The sequence below is a fragment of the Fulmarus glacialis genome, unplaced genomic scaffold (assembly GCF_000690835.1).
Source record: "Fulmarus glacialis isolate BGI_N327 unplaced genomic scaffold, ASM69083v1 scaffold38249, whole genome shotgun sequence".
Taxonomy (NCBI): domain Eukaryota; kingdom Metazoa; phylum Chordata; class Aves; order Procellariiformes; family Procellariidae; genus Fulmarus; species Fulmarus glacialis.
The window spans coordinates 1-20,768 of NW_009233273.1; the positions used below are offsets into that span (position 1 = coordinate 1).

A 20,768-nucleotide genomic window follows, 5' to 3' on the forward strand; every position below is an offset into this window, starting at 1 on the left:
TTATATATAATTTATATCAAAACTGATAGTACACAGTATAACTGGAAGAAGAACTGAACTTAAAAAGGATATGTTGAAAGAGGATGGAGTTTGTGAATGCAATAAATAAAGCCCCCTTCCCTCCCCACCCACTCCCTACCCCAAAACAAAAAGTTGTAATGTTCATGGAAAATTGTGCACAGCAGATATTATAAAAAAGTAGATTCAGGAGCACATCCAATTATAAATGATTGTTAGGAAAATCATATAAAACAATGGAATACATAAAAGTGTCAAGAGTAATCGTTAGGGTGAGAAATTCCTTGGTGGCCAGGTGCCCACAGCAAGCAGAAATTATCCTGGTTGCATCAGTAAGAGGTCGATGTCCGAGAAAGTGTGTGTTCAAGCACAGAAGAGGCTCTCCAGGATTTGAACAGCATGGGCAGGTGGAGTGTTTGAATTTCATACCCTGATTCATAGTTTCCACAACTCCATGTGCAATTTTCAGAAAGATTCGTCGTTGACTGCTGACATGTCCCCCTTTGGCGTGGAGGAACGGGACGAGCCCTTGTCTGTGCTCTCAGAGCCCGAGCTGCTCTGATTCTGTTGTTCTGATCCTGCACTGGAGGTCACTGTAGAAGACGACGTGGAAGAAGAGCGAGTCTTTTCTTTAAAGTCTGTGATAATTACTGTGACATTTCCCACTGTGACTGCCAGCTGCTGTGCGGTACTTCTGTCCACATTTTTCAGTCTGGGTCTAAAATAAATGAGCAAACATTTATAAAAAGAATAAAAATAAACGAGAAAGGAAAAGTTTACTAGAAAAAACATTTGACAACAAACTCGGTGTGACCTGTCCTCCAGTCGCCTGCGCAGATGGCAATAACTGGGAGGAGAACCTAAGCAGCAGTAAGTGCTGCACAGGGGAGGACGAAGGTTTGACCTGCTCCCTGCGACAGCCCGAGCTGCGAGGGCTGCAGCAGCATGCTCAGCCCCAGAGGAAAAGACCTGTCTCACAGAGCTCTGCAAAGGGTGTCTGCTGTAGACTTATGCCTAATCCAACTCTGCCAGAAAGGAGGACACTACAGCAGAGCCAAGCGGACAGGAGCCAGACAGACCGAAGGATCTCCTCCCCAAGGGGCAGATGAAAGAGTTCTCTTATCTAAATTCACCATCTCATCATGTGCCCTGATGTTATGAGACAAGGCTGTGACTCTGCAATACAAAACCACATGAAAGCATTTGACCACAGCTCTTTCATTCCCATATTGGAACTCTGCAGCTGCAAACACAGGCACTGGGACAACTTGGCTTCTCTTTCAACTGCTTTGAGCTTATACAAATCAGATGCCCAATCAGCCTATGTGTAAAATCGCTCAAAATGTTCCCTCTGGAACCGAGGCTATTGTAAATAAAATCCAGAATGTACAACGGTATTTCTTGCAGCTAGTGCTTTTGGTTAGGGGAAGGGAAAGAAAAAAAGAAAAGGAAAAAAAAAAATCAAAACCACTAGAAAAGAACACACTAGTATTTATAGCTCAGGATTATCTCAGTAATTTGCATGCTGTGCTATCATTCAATTAGTAACGTAACTAATAAGGGTCTAGACTCTAGGAAGCTGACATTCATGCACATTTCAGGGGCTGGTCCAAAGCTCTGATACAACAAACCTTGGACATTCCTCCAGCTACCAGCAAATTCCAAGTCAGCTGCAGCGACTGCTGCAATTTACAGCTTTTGCTCCTAATTAAGGGTCAGGCTTAAGCAGTGGAACATTCCCAATAGGGAAATAAAAATGGAGTCTTTATACATCAGTGAAAAGTAGCTTGCTGAGAACTGCCTTATTCCAAGGGATGGAGGGAAGGTTGGTTTACTCTGGGATCAAGCTCCAGTTTTTAAACCAATCTGCCTTTACTCCTCCTTGTTTGCAGCACACTAGACTAATGCAGCCAAAACAAACCAAAAAAAAAAAAAAAAAAAGGAAATTAAGCTGACTTTGTATTTGCTGTGCCTACTCAATGGCTTGCAGTGGTACGTTAACAAGGGAAAAGTCCTCAAAAAGTAGTTATCCAAGTAGTATTCTATAACTAGACAGAATAGAATAACATATTAAGGACTGATGTACAGCTTCAAAAATAAAGCAACTGTATTTCTGCAAACTTCCTTACCAAAAATGAAGTTACTGCACCAAAAATAGTATTTTCATAGCTAACCTAGGAGACTGTTTCAATTTTTAACAAGTACCACAGGAAAAGCATTTCTGATAGAAAATACAATTAAAATACTACTGTGCCGGGATAACCGTCAGTAAAACCTCCTACTTGAAACAGCCCCGTCGTGACCAGCCTTTTCAAACCCATAGCTGTGCTTAGTGAATTCCCACAGCAGTGAGACACGCACCCACGCGTATGCGTTGTACATACATGCTTGCAGGAGTTGGCAAATTCAACACATAACCACAGGCTAGATTAAATCATGTCACCTTGTTCGTGGGTAACAAGAAAGGCCAGCTAGCTCAGCAAGTTTTGGGATTTCCATCAGCTTTCAGATAGCATCTCAGCAGATGAAGGCTGCCCCCAAAGCATCGGCAGCAAACACAGCAGCAAGCATTCCCGGAAGCGTAGTATGCGTACGTATTTTCCTCCCCACGCCCCAAGTTCCTCTAGGAAACCCAGTTCTTCCTGTAATTTGACTGGGTCATTTGTTTTCCCCTGTACTCAGAAACAGCCAAAAAAATGCTGGCCCAGACAGCGGAACAGACCTTGCTGCCTCCACCTTTCTACAGGGTTGAACATGCACTCCTGCTATTGCTTGTCAAAAGCCAGCATTGATAGTCATATTTAGGGGAGGGGGAAAAACAAAAACAACCAAAAAAAAACCACCAAAAAAACCACCCCAGGAGTTCATATGGCCTAAGCTGCATTAAGTTTTGCCCAGAAAAGCTCCCGCGACCAGCAGCCTTTGAGATAAGCCATGCATCAGGCGCCTGAATGCAACTACCCATGCATCTTTAAATGCCTTGACAAAGTAACATGGAAGGACTGGGGAGAAGCAGGGCTGAGGTGCAGGATTTCTCAACAGTCCCTCTCACAAACGTATTCTCAGTGTCAGTTTTAGAAGTGAGCCCTCCAACCATTTCTGAGAAATGTTTTAGGGGTCTCCCTTGTGCAAAGAGCTGATGAAGCACAGATGGAAACCTCCAGACAATCTCTTCAGCACATGCATACAATTTTTGCTTCCTATAGGAGGCAAAGGGATTGGCCCATTCACGTTATTTTGCAAAATTAAACACCCTGGTGCTTCATGTTCATAGCTAAAAAGGTTTATGGCCAAATAAGAAATGTGTTTCAAAACAATCAATTTGAAAGTGCACAGGAAGGCATGGAATAAACCAAGATATTTTGTCAGAAACAGGCATAGTATCCAAGAAGTTCAAACAGGGTTTCTTAAAAATCCAGAGATCCTTAAAAGACAACTTGCAAAAAAAACAGTTAAGAAATCTGGGCATAAAAAAAACCTGAACAGGTAACTTGCGACTCTCTAAAAATCAGATCCTTTAAAAAGACTCTTGACAGCACTCCTGAGGGTAGTGAATTGCAAGAAAAGTTCCACTAAACTAAGCACTTAAAAAGACAGTTTAAGAACTGAAGGAGATGATGTATCCCTTAAAAATATCCAGCTACACCTGATACTATTAAGAATTAATTAGGAATGACAAAAGCTTGCCACAAAACATGGACTAAAAGACTCTGCAGTAGACAGAGTGACTCCTTCAAGGAGTAAAAACAATTATTTGATGTAATCTATCAATTTAATACTATGTCATTAGTCAAGTCCATCAAGCCTCTTGCATCCTAAGTCCCAAAATAAATACCATTTCAAAAAGAACAGGACAAAAAAAAAATCATTGCAATAAAGCTATATTTCTCTAATCAAACCAGGAATGGACACTTCAATCTTTGGGGGCTGAGGAAAAGTTAACAGCAGTCCCTGCGAACAGCTCAGTCTTCTAGCACAGCAAATCTCACACTGCCCTCACTACATTCAAGTGAATTACTGTGTAAAGGATATTCACTCTTATTAAAGATTTTCATGCTATTATTTAAAAACTTCCAAGACAACAGTTTTCTGCAGTCATGTCTTGCCAACCTTAATGCTAATAGCAGTGCAAACCATATTACCCACGTGCCTTACAACTGTTTGCAGCTAACTAATATTGCTCCAGTTCACGTGGCTTCACTATAAAATACTTATTACAGCACATTTTAAGAAGAGGTGCAATTCTTGTATAGCCCACATAGGCAAAGCTCCCAGTTGAATTCCGCCTCTTGTAGCTCTGTAAGTTTAATAATATAAAAACTGTACTTTGATACCGAATTTTTGATTTAAGAAATAGAGCACAAGGTACCACTTAAAGAAAACAAGCATAGAGTATCAGTATAGGCAAGACTAGGAATGAACCTCTCTCCATAGACAGCTACTCATTTGAAACTTAGACAAATATGAAACCAACCATTCATGCTTTTTGTTGATAGCAAGATTCCAGCAAATCTGTTCGTGCAGTCTTTTAATTCCCGTATGCTTGGATAATTATCTTGACAATTACAGTGACTGATTATGGATAAGGAAGTTAAAAAGTAACCTTTGTTACTGCTATCAAGTGACGATAAGAATTTGATAAAGACCACTACAATTGCTGGTTAATTTTTTTCTCCCCACTGTGTTTTACAGCCAAAAGCATTACTGCCCAATTGACAATACTATTATTTTAGCAGAGGAACAAAAACTGAGTGGATGACAAAACAAGTATTTCCAATGCCTGAATTTGTCCTCACCAGCAGAGCGTTTGAGTGCTTGTACATGGAGAAGGCTCCTGGCCACTGGTGGTCTTCCCATACTAATACTGACAGACCCCGTGGGTTAGACAGTACTCTGTCTTTGTCAGTCCATCAAAAAAAGTGTCTGCTATTTAACACAGTTCTCAGATACCGAGAGCTTAACTTTATACTAAAGTTACCTTGAAGTGTGATTTGAGTCGCTGGTCTTTGTGGTAGTATTCCCAGACTGTATACTGTTCGCTTCGCTAGGAGGATCTTTCACAATATCTGACTTTGGTCTGTAAGAATTGGAGGGAAGAGGGAGAATATGATGTTAGATTACCCGCACAATTAATCAACGTACAGTGCTACTCCACATTTAATAGTGCACCCTTCAAACTTACTTAGTCTTCTTGTTAGTGTTCTTCTTTGTAACACTTGGACTAATTTCCTTCTCTTTGTCAGGTTTTTCTTTGTCTTGTTTTTCCACTTTCTCCTTCTTCTCCTTCTTAGGTGGTGGTGGGGTTGCGTATTGCTGGGCAACCTGTTGTGCCACCAACTGAGAGTTTATTCTAGGTTTTCTATAATGACAATAAAAAGAGAGATCTATAGTCAATTTTACACAGTAAAAATAACTTCACCAAAAGCAGTATGAAGACTTATTTCAGCAACCACAGAAGAATACTCTGCTTATAAAGAACCAAATGGATGTCCTTATTTAATGTGAAGTACTACTGCTGCTACCAAACAAGATAGAAATTTTAAAATTAAGAAATACTCCAAACTGCTGTTTCATCAGTTTTTAGCCTCATCTAACATTCTTAAGTATAATGCTCCCTTTCTTCCATCCATGTCATGGAATCGCAGCCAATTTTGGGGGACAATAGTGAAAAAGCAGCTTTCAAGAAGTTGCCAGCCACGCAGTGTGGCTACACGTCAAGAGAAGGAACAGAGTGAGTGATAAAAATAAGTTTCCTGATAAACATCGTCTCCTTCATATCTTTCAATTCAATTTTTCAAATGAGCTTCTGGTTCCCTGAAGCAGCAAACCTCACACAAATAACAAAGAACAAGAGAAGGTAACTGAGATGACTTTGTCCCAAGGCCTGGGACTGAAGCTCACTGGCAGGAGCACAGAAGACAAGTGGGCATTCACACTTCCATGGGGGAACGGCCGTGCCAGCCTCCGACACACCATCTTCACACAATTGTCTGCAGTCCCAATGGTGCTCGGACAAAATACACAAGCAAACTGTCTTTCAAAGACTACTTCCATTTCAAATTATGATTTATTAAAAAAAAAAAGTTACTGATCCTCAGATAATCTCACAGAAATTTGTACCTTCCTCTCTTCTGCATTCCTCATCCAAACTCTCATCTCCTCTCAGCTTAACTTGAAACCTTTCCGTCTGGCATATCACAAAGCAGTTTATACTCTGAATACTCTGACTATTCACGACCTATTCAGCCCTTCAACATGCCAGAAAGATCTATGCTTCCTATGTCCACACAGCTGGGGGGGGCGGGGGGGCAGGCGGACGGATGGAGAAAACCAGGTTATCAACTCCATTAGTCTTCCATTATGAGCTGAATACTAACTGCAACAGTTGTTCATGCTTGTCCATAGCCATTACATTGGTCATAAATACGACTCAAATTTTCTGCACAGGTTAGACTACAATAGATTGTCAATGCAAGTAGTACGCAAGTATCATTGTCTACTACTGGAACACGGGAACCCAAGGGTTTCCGCTGCAGAGCTCTGTACCTGCACCTAGTTTTTACTACAAACATCTAGAAAGACTTTCTTAAGAAGCTACTTAGTGCTTTCATGTGGTTTAAAAAATAAATGTACAAAACACTAATTGCTCACATGTAACATCTGCATTTAGAGACGATACACACAGATAATGGAACACTCAAAAAAGTTCTACTCCCTGTCACAGGAAAAACCAAGTATCTACTAAGCCTCTCTCGGTGCTGGTTTTCTGTATAATAGTACCAAGATGCTCTTACTGAAGCCAGATATACCGAAATTTTTCATTTCACTACCTCAGCTTATTATAAAGTCTATGCAACAGGTTGTGATCAGGCCCCTGACCCACCTCAACACCACCAACGCAGAAATTCATTTTATGCTACAATCTGCGTATATTGCTGAATGAACAAGTGATGATCTAGTGAGTGAACAAAGATGATCTAGTCTTCAGCCTTAAATAACTACGATGCTGAAATGTTTGGCAGATCAGATCAAGCAGTTACCTGTTCCACAGAACAGTGAAGATATTTAGCATCCTCACATTTAAAATCCCATATATAGCAATTTCTGTCTGTATGACTGAGAATAAACACGTAAGTGTTTTGATTACATGGAAAAGATTTTTCAGATTGATGCAACCACACTAAAAGCTGACATTAGCTTGTGTCAAGCAACCTAACAGCCTACTCAAAAAACAAAAAAAAAAAAAAAAAAAGAAAAAAAAGATAAAGTGTCAAGAAATCTTCAAAGAGAGGGCAGATACCATCTCCCTACATGATTATAGATGATTAACCTCACTGCTTGAAGCTGCCACTTCTGCCCAGACTTACAGTTATTTGCTGTTTACACAACCAGCTAAGTCAGAAACCCAAGACATTCATGGGAAATCCCAATTCAAGAATTTGAGAGCACCTTCAAAGTTTTTCTGCTTTGCACGACTCTGATGTGCCTGCTTGCAACGTTATTTCCAAGCCTTACGTCCAACCTCCACAGCTACTGAGCTGCCACTCCTGTTGCAGGAGTGCTGCACTGCTTGAATGAAGATACAAATTTTAAAATAGAAACTTCAACTAAACTAAAATAAAAAAAATACATAAATAAGTCAACTGCATTTCCCTAGAGAAGGCTGGAACCCAAAAAAGACCAGCCTTCAAGTGCTCCTGCGGAGACACCTCCCCCCGTGTTCTCCCGCTCCATATCTGTGCCTGTGATGGCACACCACATTTATTAAGTTTTATCATTTTCTGGCCAGCCACTGACATAACTAGCACAACTTCTCCAAACCCCGTATTTGCATATTGCTTCTTAGACGCCACGATGGCTCCCTGGTAAGGGCAAACCCAAAACCAAAAGCCAAGAGAGCAGGCAGCAGCGTGCACAGGCACGGGACCCGCAGGAAGGGGGGCCAGCCCTGCTGACGGGGGTTCTCCTGCTGCACAGAGGAAGGGAGCAGAAAGCTGCTGAGACTTCGGTCAACACCAAGCATGTTTCAAGATCTGCTGTACTACTAGAACAGATTTATTTTGTTTTGGGTTGTTTGGTTTTTTTTTTTAAAAATAATGCAAATAACTGAATAGTTTTCCAATTCTTAATTTGTACATTTTGCTCACACTAGCAGCAAGCTTAGGATGGTTAAAAAGCAGGTAAGTTAAGCAACTGGCATACTAATAGTAAAAATAACACAAGTAATAAAATCCTTCAAATAACACCCACACGGCCACTACAGCCAGGACACACTGGTTACAAGCCCTTTACAAAAAAGCCAAGCAAAGCAAGTAGAGCAGCACATTTTTAACCACAGCAAACTATAACCATAGTAACCACAATCGAGTAAAGTAGCTGCCGTATCCAAAACTTGCTCCAAGTTTCCCTGCCTACCAAAAAACACACTTCAAGGGCTAATGCTGATAATCTGATCTAGCACCCCCAGCACAGACCATCGCGCCAGACACCGCTCCTGCCTCTACAGCCATCCGTGCCCTATCCTAGTCACGCTGTTTGTCAAAGCAGCCACCCTCTTCGTGAGTGTCGTGAATTCCTCCCCAGCTGTGGCAGCAAGTAAGCTTGCATTGCCGTCTTGAAATAAGGAAAAGCATAAATTCAGTAATACTTTGCAGTGGATACTAGTTGTCTTCCCTTTCAGAATTTGAACAAGGAAGGGAAAAAAATACCAGTGGAGAGAAACAAGCCTCATGCCCACTTGGGCTAAAACTATTTAATGTGCTCTGGCTTCTACCACAGAATTTGTATTCTTAAGAACAGAAGGATCCCTTTCTTCTTCTTCTATTTTTGAACACTGTAACGTGTCTGACTCTCCCTGCCCCAAATTTTGGTGGTAGTTTTTTGTTTTGTTTTTTTTTAACAGTTGAGGGGGGGTGTTTCGGGGTTGTTGGGTTTTTTTGCAATCTCCAAGGAGAATGTTTCAACCTAAATATGCAATTTTTTTTTAATATATCATTTGAGCAGAATATCCTGAACAGAAACTTGTAGCCCCTTCCAAATTTTTTCTAAGAATAAACAGCCCCATTAACAAGTATTAATCATTTTTACCCCCAAAATCTGCTCATCAACTCACTTTCTGTAATATGAAACCATTCATATAAACAAAGAATACATCTAAGTGACAAAATCAAACCCCAACTTGGCCTCTTCCAAGCTTTCTAACCAGCACTCGCACTTAAGGAACAACTATCTTGTCATTTAGTAGAAGATTTAAACTAACATTACACACAAACCACACCTAGCAAGTCTCAACTTCCAAAAAAAATATTTGAAGAGATGCAATACTTAATATTACACTTGGTTCTTGAATTCCTAAGCAGACATCAAACGCTGAGCCACAGTGCTCTGCTTCTTGCAGGCCAGCAGGTCTTCCCGACGAGAGGAAGAAGATGCACTATTTCCATATCTGTTCCCTGGTCCATGCTGGGTCCCCTCTGACGGGGGTCGGTGGCACCACAGCTACTCGCCCAACGCCTGCCACAAGAGACTCTGCTTGATTCCCCCCCTACCTGTGTCCCTACAAATAGAAATGTGCTATTACACCTTGGTGGCCACCATTACTTATGCCTACTCTGCACCTAGTATCAGGTGAGTGCTTTCAAAAACAAAGACAACAGTACTGTGCAATAACACCTATCAGCAGATAATGCCAACAGGTGAACATTGTAAGAACAAATCTTCAATGAAAGTATCTGAAATAGGTATGTTTCCTTCCACCTGAACATGAAGGAAAAGTTATGCTTTGTTTGGACAATTTTCCCCTAATTTAAGCAACAGCCTGGGTAAAGACTCAACCACCAAGATCCAACCCTGATGTGACAAATAAATGAATATTATCCTTTTTCTTTTTTCAATATAAAGAGGATTATCTTTTCCCTGTCTAAAACTAAGAGCAATTAAACTAAACTGTGCTTTCAAAATTATGTTCAGCCAAATAAACTGTTTCACATTAGTTAAACCGTAGTTTACTTCACAGGAGCAGATACTTGTGCAACAATCAGTGATCTCTGCAGCAAGGACATACTGACGGATAAAAAAGCTGCAATATATTTGTCTATTCCAAGCATGGGTTTAACACCTAGGTCTTTACCATCAGCTATCGTAAATGATGAACACAAATACTCTTTACTACCTTTTAATAACAGACCCACACAGAATCATTATGCCTGCAAATACTATACCCCAAGATTGTCATATTAAGTGACACTGGGATGTCTGGCTCACAGGAAGTGGAATAAAAGCAAGACCTTTCATGAAGGGCTCACTGCCTATGTTACTGTGCTCCTGAAAACAGAAAAAATATGTACTTTTAAGGTTCTGGCAAGTACCTCGCAGTGCTTCACTACCTGCGTTTTTTTCTGCATCTCAAAGCTTCCCTTTAAAGCCTGTCTTGGGACCAAATCCAGAGCACTGATGCCCAGGAATTCTGCTGCTCCACTCCTAACCCCTGCAACTGGGCTTAAGAGTAGAGCAGCACAAATCACATCGCACATCCAACACATGGTGGTTACTCAGACCTGGATTTCAATAGGGATATAGGAGGATAAGTTGCACCATATTTTTCACGTGACCCTAATTTCTGTATCTGTTTGGGATTTCTTTGGTCCCGCTGCCTTGAGAAAAGGCAAGTCACCCACCTCCTGCACATACTCTGGAGCAGAAACAGCGGCTTGCTTTATACCCACAGCAACACAGAGACCTTGAGGGACTCTGGCAACCCCCAGAAACGTGGATCTAATTACAATTGCTCTTACTTTCCTACAACTATGTTATCAGAAGAATGAAAGTGGCATCAAGTGGGATTTCAGAGTCAAAAGCCTCATGTAACATGAAGTACCAAGGATTTGGATAATTTCATGCTGTTCTGGCGTTGATGAAAGCCGCGATACCGGCAGAGCTCTGTGTAGCTCACCGCTTCTTTGAGAAAATGTGTTGCATATGCTGTGCAGTGTGAAGTACATAATTATTTTAATAATCCTAGTCACACAGGAATGTATCTTTGAGCAAAGAAAAACAAGAAAACAAGACTAGAAGTATTGACGTGAGTGTTTACAAAACAGTTAGTACCGGAACAACAATACAATAAGCACACTTTGGAGCAAGATTGTAAACCAAGGTTAGAAACTAACCCATGAACACATTAAAAAAAAAATTAACATCTCCTTAAAAGAATTTTACATCCAGAAGAACCAAAGTTTTGGCAAAATTAAGCCATAAACATGACGGGGTGAGCACTCATTCTTGCATGCATATTTTCCAGCTCATTTGTAATGACCGCACGGTCCTTTTTAGCAACAAGAAAAAGGATGAATGGACAAATTGTCCTTAGAGTACAACTGCAAAGCAGTATGGAAGCTGTATACATTTATCTGGTAAGTTCTCCCAAGACCACAAAGCAACGATAAAAACAGTAAAAGACAACTAGAAGGACAAACAGCAAGAAATATATGATTGAGCAATATTTTGTTGAAAGAACAGAATTTTACTTTAACACTGATGTGCTAATGCTGTGCTTTTATTTAGAAGACAGATGTTTAAAAATAAAGAAGTTAATCTAAGGAACATCCACTTCTGGGCTGCAGGTGTTGGTTTTTCACAGCATTGCCAGCAGGACAGGGTTATCTTTCAGCTGAAGAAGAGAACAGCATTTGCTACTAACCTGATACAGAAGAGCACAGCAACATGTTTGAAAGACTCTGAGTGTTAAGGCTGAACATTTTGGAAAAAATGTGAATGAAAATAACAGCTTCACACAAACAAAACAATTGTTCGCCACAAAATAAACTAAGTACATTTAAAAATGTACAGCCACCTCCAGAAAGCCTCAACCTCCTCCTTGACCATCCAGCCCACTGTCTCCCATCTCCTCGGAAAAGCCAAGAATGGGCAACGCAGAGATAAGGGAGCCTCAGCTTTGCGATAACTATTCCTAGCCACGACAACAGACCTTGAGCTGTTCAGATTTCAGAAGACGACTATTTTAAACTTCATGTTTGTCCACCGGAAGTTTTTAGACTTCAGGTCATTTCTCACAGTTTGAACACCTCCCACAGAACTTACGTTTTTAAATTCTAAAAAGTTCAAAATTATTAGCAGTACTTAATATTTAGTGGTCTCACAAAGCTGCCAGCTCCCCTGACTTTTAGGCTGAAAACCTGCTTTTCTTCAATTTCTCCCCCCTTTTCTTTTTTTTTATCAAATTAAGAATTGGAAAGCTATTAAATGAAATGCAAGCTGCCACCTCCCTTTACACAACCCAACATGCATTACTGTTTGCTGAAAAGCGGCTAGTCCCTGCCTCTGTGCCACTACAGGGTAAAGCCTCTTTGAATGATGCGTGTAAAAAGAACACTCAATTCTTACTCATTACAGGAGCCTTAGCATTGCTTATTTTTAATTATTTGGGCATATTTACAAATCAAAGCATATAAATCAAAAGGTTTTATTCCCAGAGAGTTGCCACTGCACAGATTCTGCAGCTCACGTTTCTGATTTTTTAGTGAAAATATGCTAAAAACCACAAATCCAGTACTAAGCAAGTTCCAGAACTGATCTACGAAACTATTTCAGTATGACTGCTCGATAGCATAGTGTAATACGTTTTTCAATACTTTTACAGTTCTTTTTTAATATACATTATTTCATACAATCCCATCACAAAATAAGTCTAAATTCAGGGCCATAAGACGTTTTTGGAAGCAGTTTGACCAGAATTTTGCCATGCCGAAGCTGCGAGTAGTCATGTAAGTTCTCAAAACACCCATTCTAATACAATACAGAACCCAAAACTGCAAATAACATTTCTTGTAATTGGTCACATAGGCATTACCACAAATCCAAACGTGAAAGCAAACCGGGACCATTAATGTCGTACCAAATTAAATAAAAAACATCTTATATGGTGCTCCTTGCACAGTCGGACTTAGGACCTGGTGGGTTGCCAGCAAGAAAAGAGCCTCAAGTCGAAGAACGGGGCGATTTGGGAATTTGTTGGAAAATTTTCAGTGGAGAAGCACCACTGTTTGCATTTTTGCAAGTATACAGAACTTGCACAAAACCTCTTCCCCGCCCTCCAAGGGAAATTGATAAATCACAGACTGGGCTTTCTGGTTAAAAAGTACTGAGCCAGAGACTGATCATAAGCCTGGGTCTTCTCCACCCAGTCTCACGGGCTCTGCTTACCTTACTGGCCTGGGTCTTTGTGCTTCTCTACCACGCACCCTTATAAAAATAATTCAAAAAAAGTTGTTTAACATTGTATGGTGCACGTGTTTTGGATTACAGGTTTATTCTGATATGCCTCTGTGTTCATGATACCAAGTAGTGTAAGACAGTAGCAAACAAAAGCTCCTGTACACTCTGGAGAACGAAGAGCCATGTGTACAAGGTCTCCTGCAAAACAGCACTTCTCAAGAGCAACAACTCTCCCCTTTTGCAGCTATTTAATTTGAAATCACAAGATGGCAAAAGGAAAAGTTAAACACAAGTTCTTCTTCAGGCTTCTTTGATACCAGAGCATGGAGGGAAAATAGCGGTGATGGTGAATAACAATGCTGAGTATCAGTTATCAGAAGAGAGCTTGAGGTTTACTTAACCACTAATACCGTAAAATTAACTTACTATGTCTGCAGGAGGCAAAACAAAAGTCATGCTGAAGTTTTGGAAGAAATACTGCTCTGTTTCTCCTTTTCGAGTAAGAGCCTGCCTGGAAGCTCAGGCGGCACTGGCAGTCTCGCCCATCCTTTCATCTGTAGCACTTATCTGAGCTGCAACAGGAGACAATTTCCTATCTAATCTGCAGCAACTAACGAGTGCCAGCGAAAGCTCTGAGGCTGTCCAGCAGATATTCACCCTGCAGCTGCTTTCTCTGCCCAGCCTGAATCCCTGGCAGAGACCTGCTCCAACGATGGCGACTGCTCCCGGCCGGTCTCGGCTCCATCCCTGGAGCTACCGGCGGAGGGTGCAGCCCCCACGCCTGTCCTCGCCAGCTGTGCGGTGCTCACCTGCACGGCTCCCCGTCAGCGGGCACTGCAGGAGCTTGTGGGTATATGTTATATATATATATTTATACACTACAGCAAGGCAGTGCTGAAGAGCTGTACACTGCTGAAGTTGCACCTGCATTCATCTGCTGGAACCATTTCCAATAGAAACATCCTTTAAGGACTAGAATGGGAAAAAGTCTGAATTACCTTTTTCTGCTTTCGTTACAAAATAAAGCACATTTCCTTAAATAAGGAGTTCAACACACCTCTAAATAAATGTAAACTGAGTAAAGAATTGGCAAAGCACCAAATTCACCACATTTTAAGCATGTTTGTCTTGTTTGATGGGGAAGCAGAACTGTCCAAATGATCACAACTTCATTATGCTTACAAATACTATAAAGCTACTTCTGATTCATGACTACATATAAGATCTAAGACAAAAGTACACAGCCAGAATTACAGTTTTTCAGACGCTTTCTTGCTCCACTATTTTACATAAAACATAATTTTCTACTAAGATTTTTTAATGGCCTGTTTAAAAAAAAAAGAGAAATTAAGAAAAAAGAGCACAATATCTCTCTCCTGCTTAAACCAAAATTTGCAACATGTAATAAATTAAAATAGCATCAATTCCCAATTGCAACATCACCCTAAATTCCAGCTGAACAAGAACTTTACAACTCTCCTTCTTGCTCTCTGCCTAAGCATTTGCTTACCACCAGTAGTAGTTAGATCCGCGGCTAAGCATTCAGAAAAAAGCATTGCCTCCTATTCATTTATTGCATTTGTAGGGAAGAAGTTCTACAACAGTAGAAAAATTGTGCTAATATATACAAAATCCACAAGCGAGTGTTTACGAAATGAGATGCAACCGTAAATGTAAAGCTCACACCAAGCCTGAACTTGAAAAGATGGCCTTGAGATTACTAAATCATTTTTCTTAGGTATGTGAATTTCTTTGGTTACCAATAATTTTAGTCTTATGTTGCAAGGGCTGCACAAGCTTCATTTCTAGAAACTTACTGCAGCCACCCACATCATGCTATTGACCCATTCACTGATCCACTCGGAGCTTCAGGTTAATCCATCACTGAAAATTCAAATCAGTACTTCAGCAGGTTGTACACCAAAACGGTAAAATTTGTTGTGCAGTTGCTTCTGGTGTTTTCATCTATGGACACACCTTACTGCAAAATGCCAAATGTTCCATGATTTACGACGACTTATAAAATTGTTATGGAAAATCCACTGATCTCAGCACAAAATTTACTTGCCTACTACCACCAGAAAGATGATGAAACTAAGGTGTTTTTACTTGCTTGTCAAAAATAAGCTGCTCTCACTAGCAAAAATTTGAGAACAGTTCATAAAGCTGGCAGCAACCAAGATGTGTATAATAAAATACTCAGATTTACAACAAAACCAACTACTTAAGTACTTCTTCCTACTTGTCTGTTTATTAAGATATGCATAATTCTGAGGAAAGCAAACAGGCTCAAAACTTCCTGTTGAGTAACAAGGTGCAGTTGGCAGCATGACAGTATAAATGAGTCTGACGAAAATTTAACATGTAGATTCCCCAAAGCAACTGCTTATGGTTATTGTGTTATAAATTAAAATAATGAAAATATGAGGAAAATAATAGTTATAGCAACTCTAACTACAGCTATAAACTAGGAATACCAGACTTGGTGTTATAAAAGTGCCTTATTACTGCTGCTAATATATGTATTTCCATTTCAGACACTGAAATCTTGAGTAGTAACAAAAATTGTCACGTATACACCATCCTTTAACCCAGCCTCACATGTCCCATTCGGGAGCACCTGCCTCCAGGTTTTGGGATACCTAAGTTTCACACTTCAAAATCACAGCAGGAGAGACACCAAACTTGGAAAACAAGCAAGGAAAAAGGAGAGATGCTGAGAAAATTCGTTCCCTACCAAAAAAAGAGATGTCAGTTAAATTCTGAAGTTGATTCCCTCCCCAAAAGTTCGTACTAAAACTAAAAAGTAAAATACATTTCCAAAAGCATCCTCCTTAAAAGTATGCTGCTGGGTAAGCACAAAGAATAACCCATACTTTTGTAGGAAGACGAGGTATAAGAGCATTCTCTCTTCAAACATGCTCAAGCATCTCCAAATTTGAATATGTATCAGACATACAATACCTAATAATGTAGCATCACATATAATACCATTCTAAAGAAGCCTGTCAATATTTTTTTTTTTTTTTTAAGGAAGAGAAATGGTCTAATCTATGTGTGCAAAAAAATCAACATTTAAATAATGGGTCTAAAACACCACCTGTTGTATAGCTAGAGTTGAACGAGATTTTAAGGTTTTGAAGTTGCACACCAGTATCATCGGTCCAGAATTTGTGTTTTGACAACACATTTCCAACATCCATAACTTTTACTATCAAATGGAAGGTAAATTTTAACTTTGAAACAAGGTGAATTTCTATAAACTTGAAGACTGAAATTTTAAAACTTAGAGCCTAAGTTTTAAAATCAGCTCTGATGCAGAAAGATCAAGAGTCAGGTTTTTTGCAATTGCTGTCACCCTTTCAAACACTGTCCTAAGATCAGTATCGACAGGACTGAAACAGCCTCCGAACCTGTGAGCAGTGGTCACTAGCAAGAACTACATAACGGGTTTCCAGTCACTTAAGCATAATGCTTAAATTTACATAATACTTACACTCTGAGAAACGAAGATAATCTGAATACCTAACCTGTGGATAGAGAGGCACGATAGCTTTGCTTAAAAACAAAGAAGAAATTTCTGAATAACTCTTTTGTGGAGCCCCCCGCAATGCAGGGATGTGGTGGTTTATCAGAGTAAAATTTCACTGTGCTTGCATGACACTGGAACATTGTACACTTGGGGGGGGAGACTTCTCTATCATTTACCAACCAGGCTAAGTTCACATAGAAGCAAAATGAGAAACTACCAATTCTACAACAGATGCTGAATAGTCTCAATAGGCCCTAAATCTCTAGGGATGCCATAAAAAAAAAAAGCATCCAATTTGAGCAACGCAGTAATTTTAATTCAGCTACATCAAAAACTGCAGGCTTTACCTAAGAGACAGAAATTGAGTTTTTCAAGCAAGCAAAACCTCCTTTTTATTAAAAAAAAAAACAAAAAAACCCAAACACATCTATGATAGGATTTCCTTTCATATAAAAGCGGCATTTCAAGAGTCCTTGAACAACCAGGAATGTAGCTTTGCCGATAAAGCTCCAGCCTGCAGCAGCTATGCAATTTGAGACACACATCAGGGCTGCTGCAATGTGGAGTGGACACTGCTCCGCTGCTCCCAGCGCTGTCCGGGAAGCCAGCACAGCACCAGGCTGCAGCACGGGCAGCTGGTACCCACTGGTACCAGTAAGTGGTACCCCACCTACTCCTTCATACCTCTGTCCCAGTACAATCTGCGGTGAAATAGTCATTGTCAATGGTTTAAGAGGAAACTTTACTGTTTAGGAAATCAGTTTGCTTTCCTAAACACTAGAAGAAAAAGACACTGAAGGACAATGAGGCAGGCAGATGTGTTTTCAGAAGGCCACCACATGCTCAGAGGAGCTTTTTTCCCTCGTTGTGTCCCCTGAACACAACCTGATAACTGAACACAGACATATAAATGACATTTCGGGGTGTCTGGCTCCATCCAGGTGGCACAGCATGCGGCAATCATGGACATGCATGCACTGCTGCCCAGGAAAGCCGGAGGAGAAGTCAGGTGCTGGGCTACCATTGATAGCTGCTGTTCAAGCACCGTGGGAACAACACTGCCCAAGAGCACGGAAACGTTTGCTTTCAGAATTATTTCTCCTGGGCGTGAGGAACTGACCCAGATGGTTTCAAAATTTGCCAGGAAATAATATTACAATACTCAGTTCAGAAGCTCTTCCTCCCCCTAACTAGAAAGCCTCAGAAGAAACCTACTTAGTAAACTGTTGGTTCCTTATTTGGAGTACCAGTGAGAGTTATCTACATGTGCCTGGCACGCTATAGGATAGGGAAACTCAACTACCTTTATAAACAAAACTAGCAGAGTGCACTATCCTACGTAAAAAAAAGTCGAAAATAATTAATTCAAACAACAGAAACATTTCCAAGTCCGTCCTCTGCAAGCCAACTTCTGATCTGCAGATAACAATGATAACGACTTGTCCAGACAAAAACATCATTTTTAAAGAAAGTTCTCAGATAAGGTAATCTTGAACCTAAAATACTCATTTTATTGTATTCTCGAGTGTCCTAACACTGTTATCATTCTGATGACTGGTATTTTGCAGTTTTGTATAAGCTCACATGGCTTGCATTTATCCGTATACACACAGACACACACATGCACAACCAAAATCCTGAATTGTCATCATTCTGGTACAAGCCCTAAAGGGGGAAAGCAAGCAAATTCAGTTAAAAGTTCATTTTTTTTTAATTCTTCAAAACAATTCTGGTGCTCCATCCTGAAGAAGTGGTTAGTCTCGCTGAAAACGACCAGTTACACTGTGAACCTGTGCCAGCTGCAAATCGCTCCAACCGCCCTGGCACCATCATTTAAAGTCATTTTCCATTTAAAGAGTCTCACATCAGCGCCAGCACAGCCTTTCATTACCCATCCCACTTAATACCCACAATCTCTCCACAGCTCACTCGTTCGGTCTCTACTGACCAAGCAGCACACAGAGACTGATGTGCGGATTATTGGGATTCCTAATGCCTTTTCTCCCCGCTGGTTGAGCGCTTGGCAGCCTGCCTGACCCGCAACACGTGTGGGTTTGTCAGCCTAATGCACTATGTCATCTGGAGAGTCTTGGGACGAAGCAGGACCCAACGGCATCCACATAGCAACGGCTGACGGCTCCCAAAACTTCCCAGCTACTACACTTTCCAGCACTGGTGGAGAAAGAAATACAGAAGTGAGTGTCTGGGTGTTTGCCACCACTTGCTTTCCGGGAGGCAAATATGCAAGGTAGGAGCAACAGCATTCAGCACAATCCTTTAACCAAGGGCTGGAGAGTCAACACAGGGCTTTCCCGTACAAAACATCCGTCCTCACTTGATTATTGTCTTGCAATGACTCAAAATTTGCACGTAAAGGTTCTGGATTTGAGTAATTTTTTTTTCACATAATGCACCTTCCGTTAACTAAATAATGACAGTGAAAATTCAGAGACACAGGCTGAAAAATGAGTTGTGACCAAGTCAGTTCTCACTCACCAGTTTAAGAGATTGCTATTAAACTGTACCTATGCCTGGCATTTAGTCAGGGCAGAAAGAAATGAGGCTTAGGCATTTTTTCTATATAAAAGATAACTGAGATATTTTCAAGTGGGTAAATCCCACTGTAAATTCTTACAGGATGAATATACAAAAGGAAATACCACACAACGTGCAACTATCAAATAAATGCAAATTTAACATCATGCCTAACTAAAAAGTTTAATGAAAGTGAAACTGGTTTGTAGATGAATGAAATACAGAAGCCAGCAGAGATCTTACTCAGAAATGGAAGAAAAGAGTATGCAAAATACAGCTGAAGTTTCACTTCCTCTATACAACAAAATATAACAGAAAGCTCAAGCACAGCACATGGCACGTCCTCTACAACCTCTCAGACACCACACACTGTCCATACACACCAAGATTTTCTACTTTATATCTGATGTCAGGTAACAGGTGTTTTGTGAATTATCATTGGAGCAGAGAAAGATAAAGATTACCAACTATATAACTAAATACAGGGATTTTTAGACAACATATTATAAACCTATTTTTCTGCTAATAAACACATACTAATTATTTTATAATAGCAAACACAACAACAGAACAACTTAAAAGAAAGTCTTGAAAAGCACTACTAAGCAGTCCAACTGCATTGGATTTAGTTCTGGTTTAAGCTTATCATTCAGCTCTCCGCATCACAATATATCCAGGCACCTCAATGTCAGGTGTATTTACCAAGACACCCCTTGGTTAGGTTTATTTCCATTTAACTACAGGGAAACTGTGACAAACAGTGACTTGCTTGCTTGAGGCTGACCACAGCAGAAGAAAATAAATGAAGTTTTTCTGAGCCCCAGGACTACACCATGCTTGTGATACACATCTACCAGATTAGAGAAAGAACTTGCTTCTAGAGATTTGCAAAAATGACTCAGTGAGATGATACTATTTTACATTGCTTCTTCCTCTAATTTCTTCCTGGATTTGTGCAGCTAATTGCTTATCACCAGAATTTCCAAGTTAAAGCAAGCTAAAAACAGAACCTTGTTTTTACTCAAATGCATTGCAGAAAACAGTGGGGACCGAGTTGAGCAATCACTTCCTAAGGAGCTCGTATACCCTCACTCTGCACTAAAACTGAGGAGTGAAAAGAGCATTAGCTTTCGGGGCTAGCATAACTTTGTGAGCAATTACACGCATACAAACCATCTAGAGGAAAAAACAGAAAATATTTGCTCATCATCATCTTTTAATAATCTCTGGGGTCACTTGCAGCAGCAGCAAGTACCAGGATTCAAACCATCGCAAAACTTCCCCGTCCGCCTGCACTGCCCACGTGAGACAGCCCTGCCCCACTCCCCATGAGAGCCCTGCTCCTGCCACCAGCTTTTCAAACCCACTTATTCCCCCTCGCCAGCTCCCAACGCAGCCACAAAACCAGCTGGGTTGATACTGATGCAGCGGCAGCTCTGGGGAGGGAGGC

General features: G+C 40.6%; 1 protein-coding gene across 1 annotated transcript in view; it reads right to left on the minus strand.

The window, feature by feature from the left end:
- Window positions 1–113: 113 nt before the first annotated feature.
- Window positions 114–20,768, minus strand: part of LOC104082233 (RING1 and YY1-binding protein-like) — a 41,587-nt gene continuing 20,932 nt past the window's right edge. Inside the window, 3 exon segments of the mRNA XM_009585269.1 lie at window positions 114–736; window positions 4,997–5,095; window positions 5,201–5,377. Coding sequence (XP_009583564.1) covers window positions 484–736; window positions 4,997–5,095; window positions 5,201–5,377 — 529 coding nt within the window. The 3' untranslated portion in view covers window positions 114–483.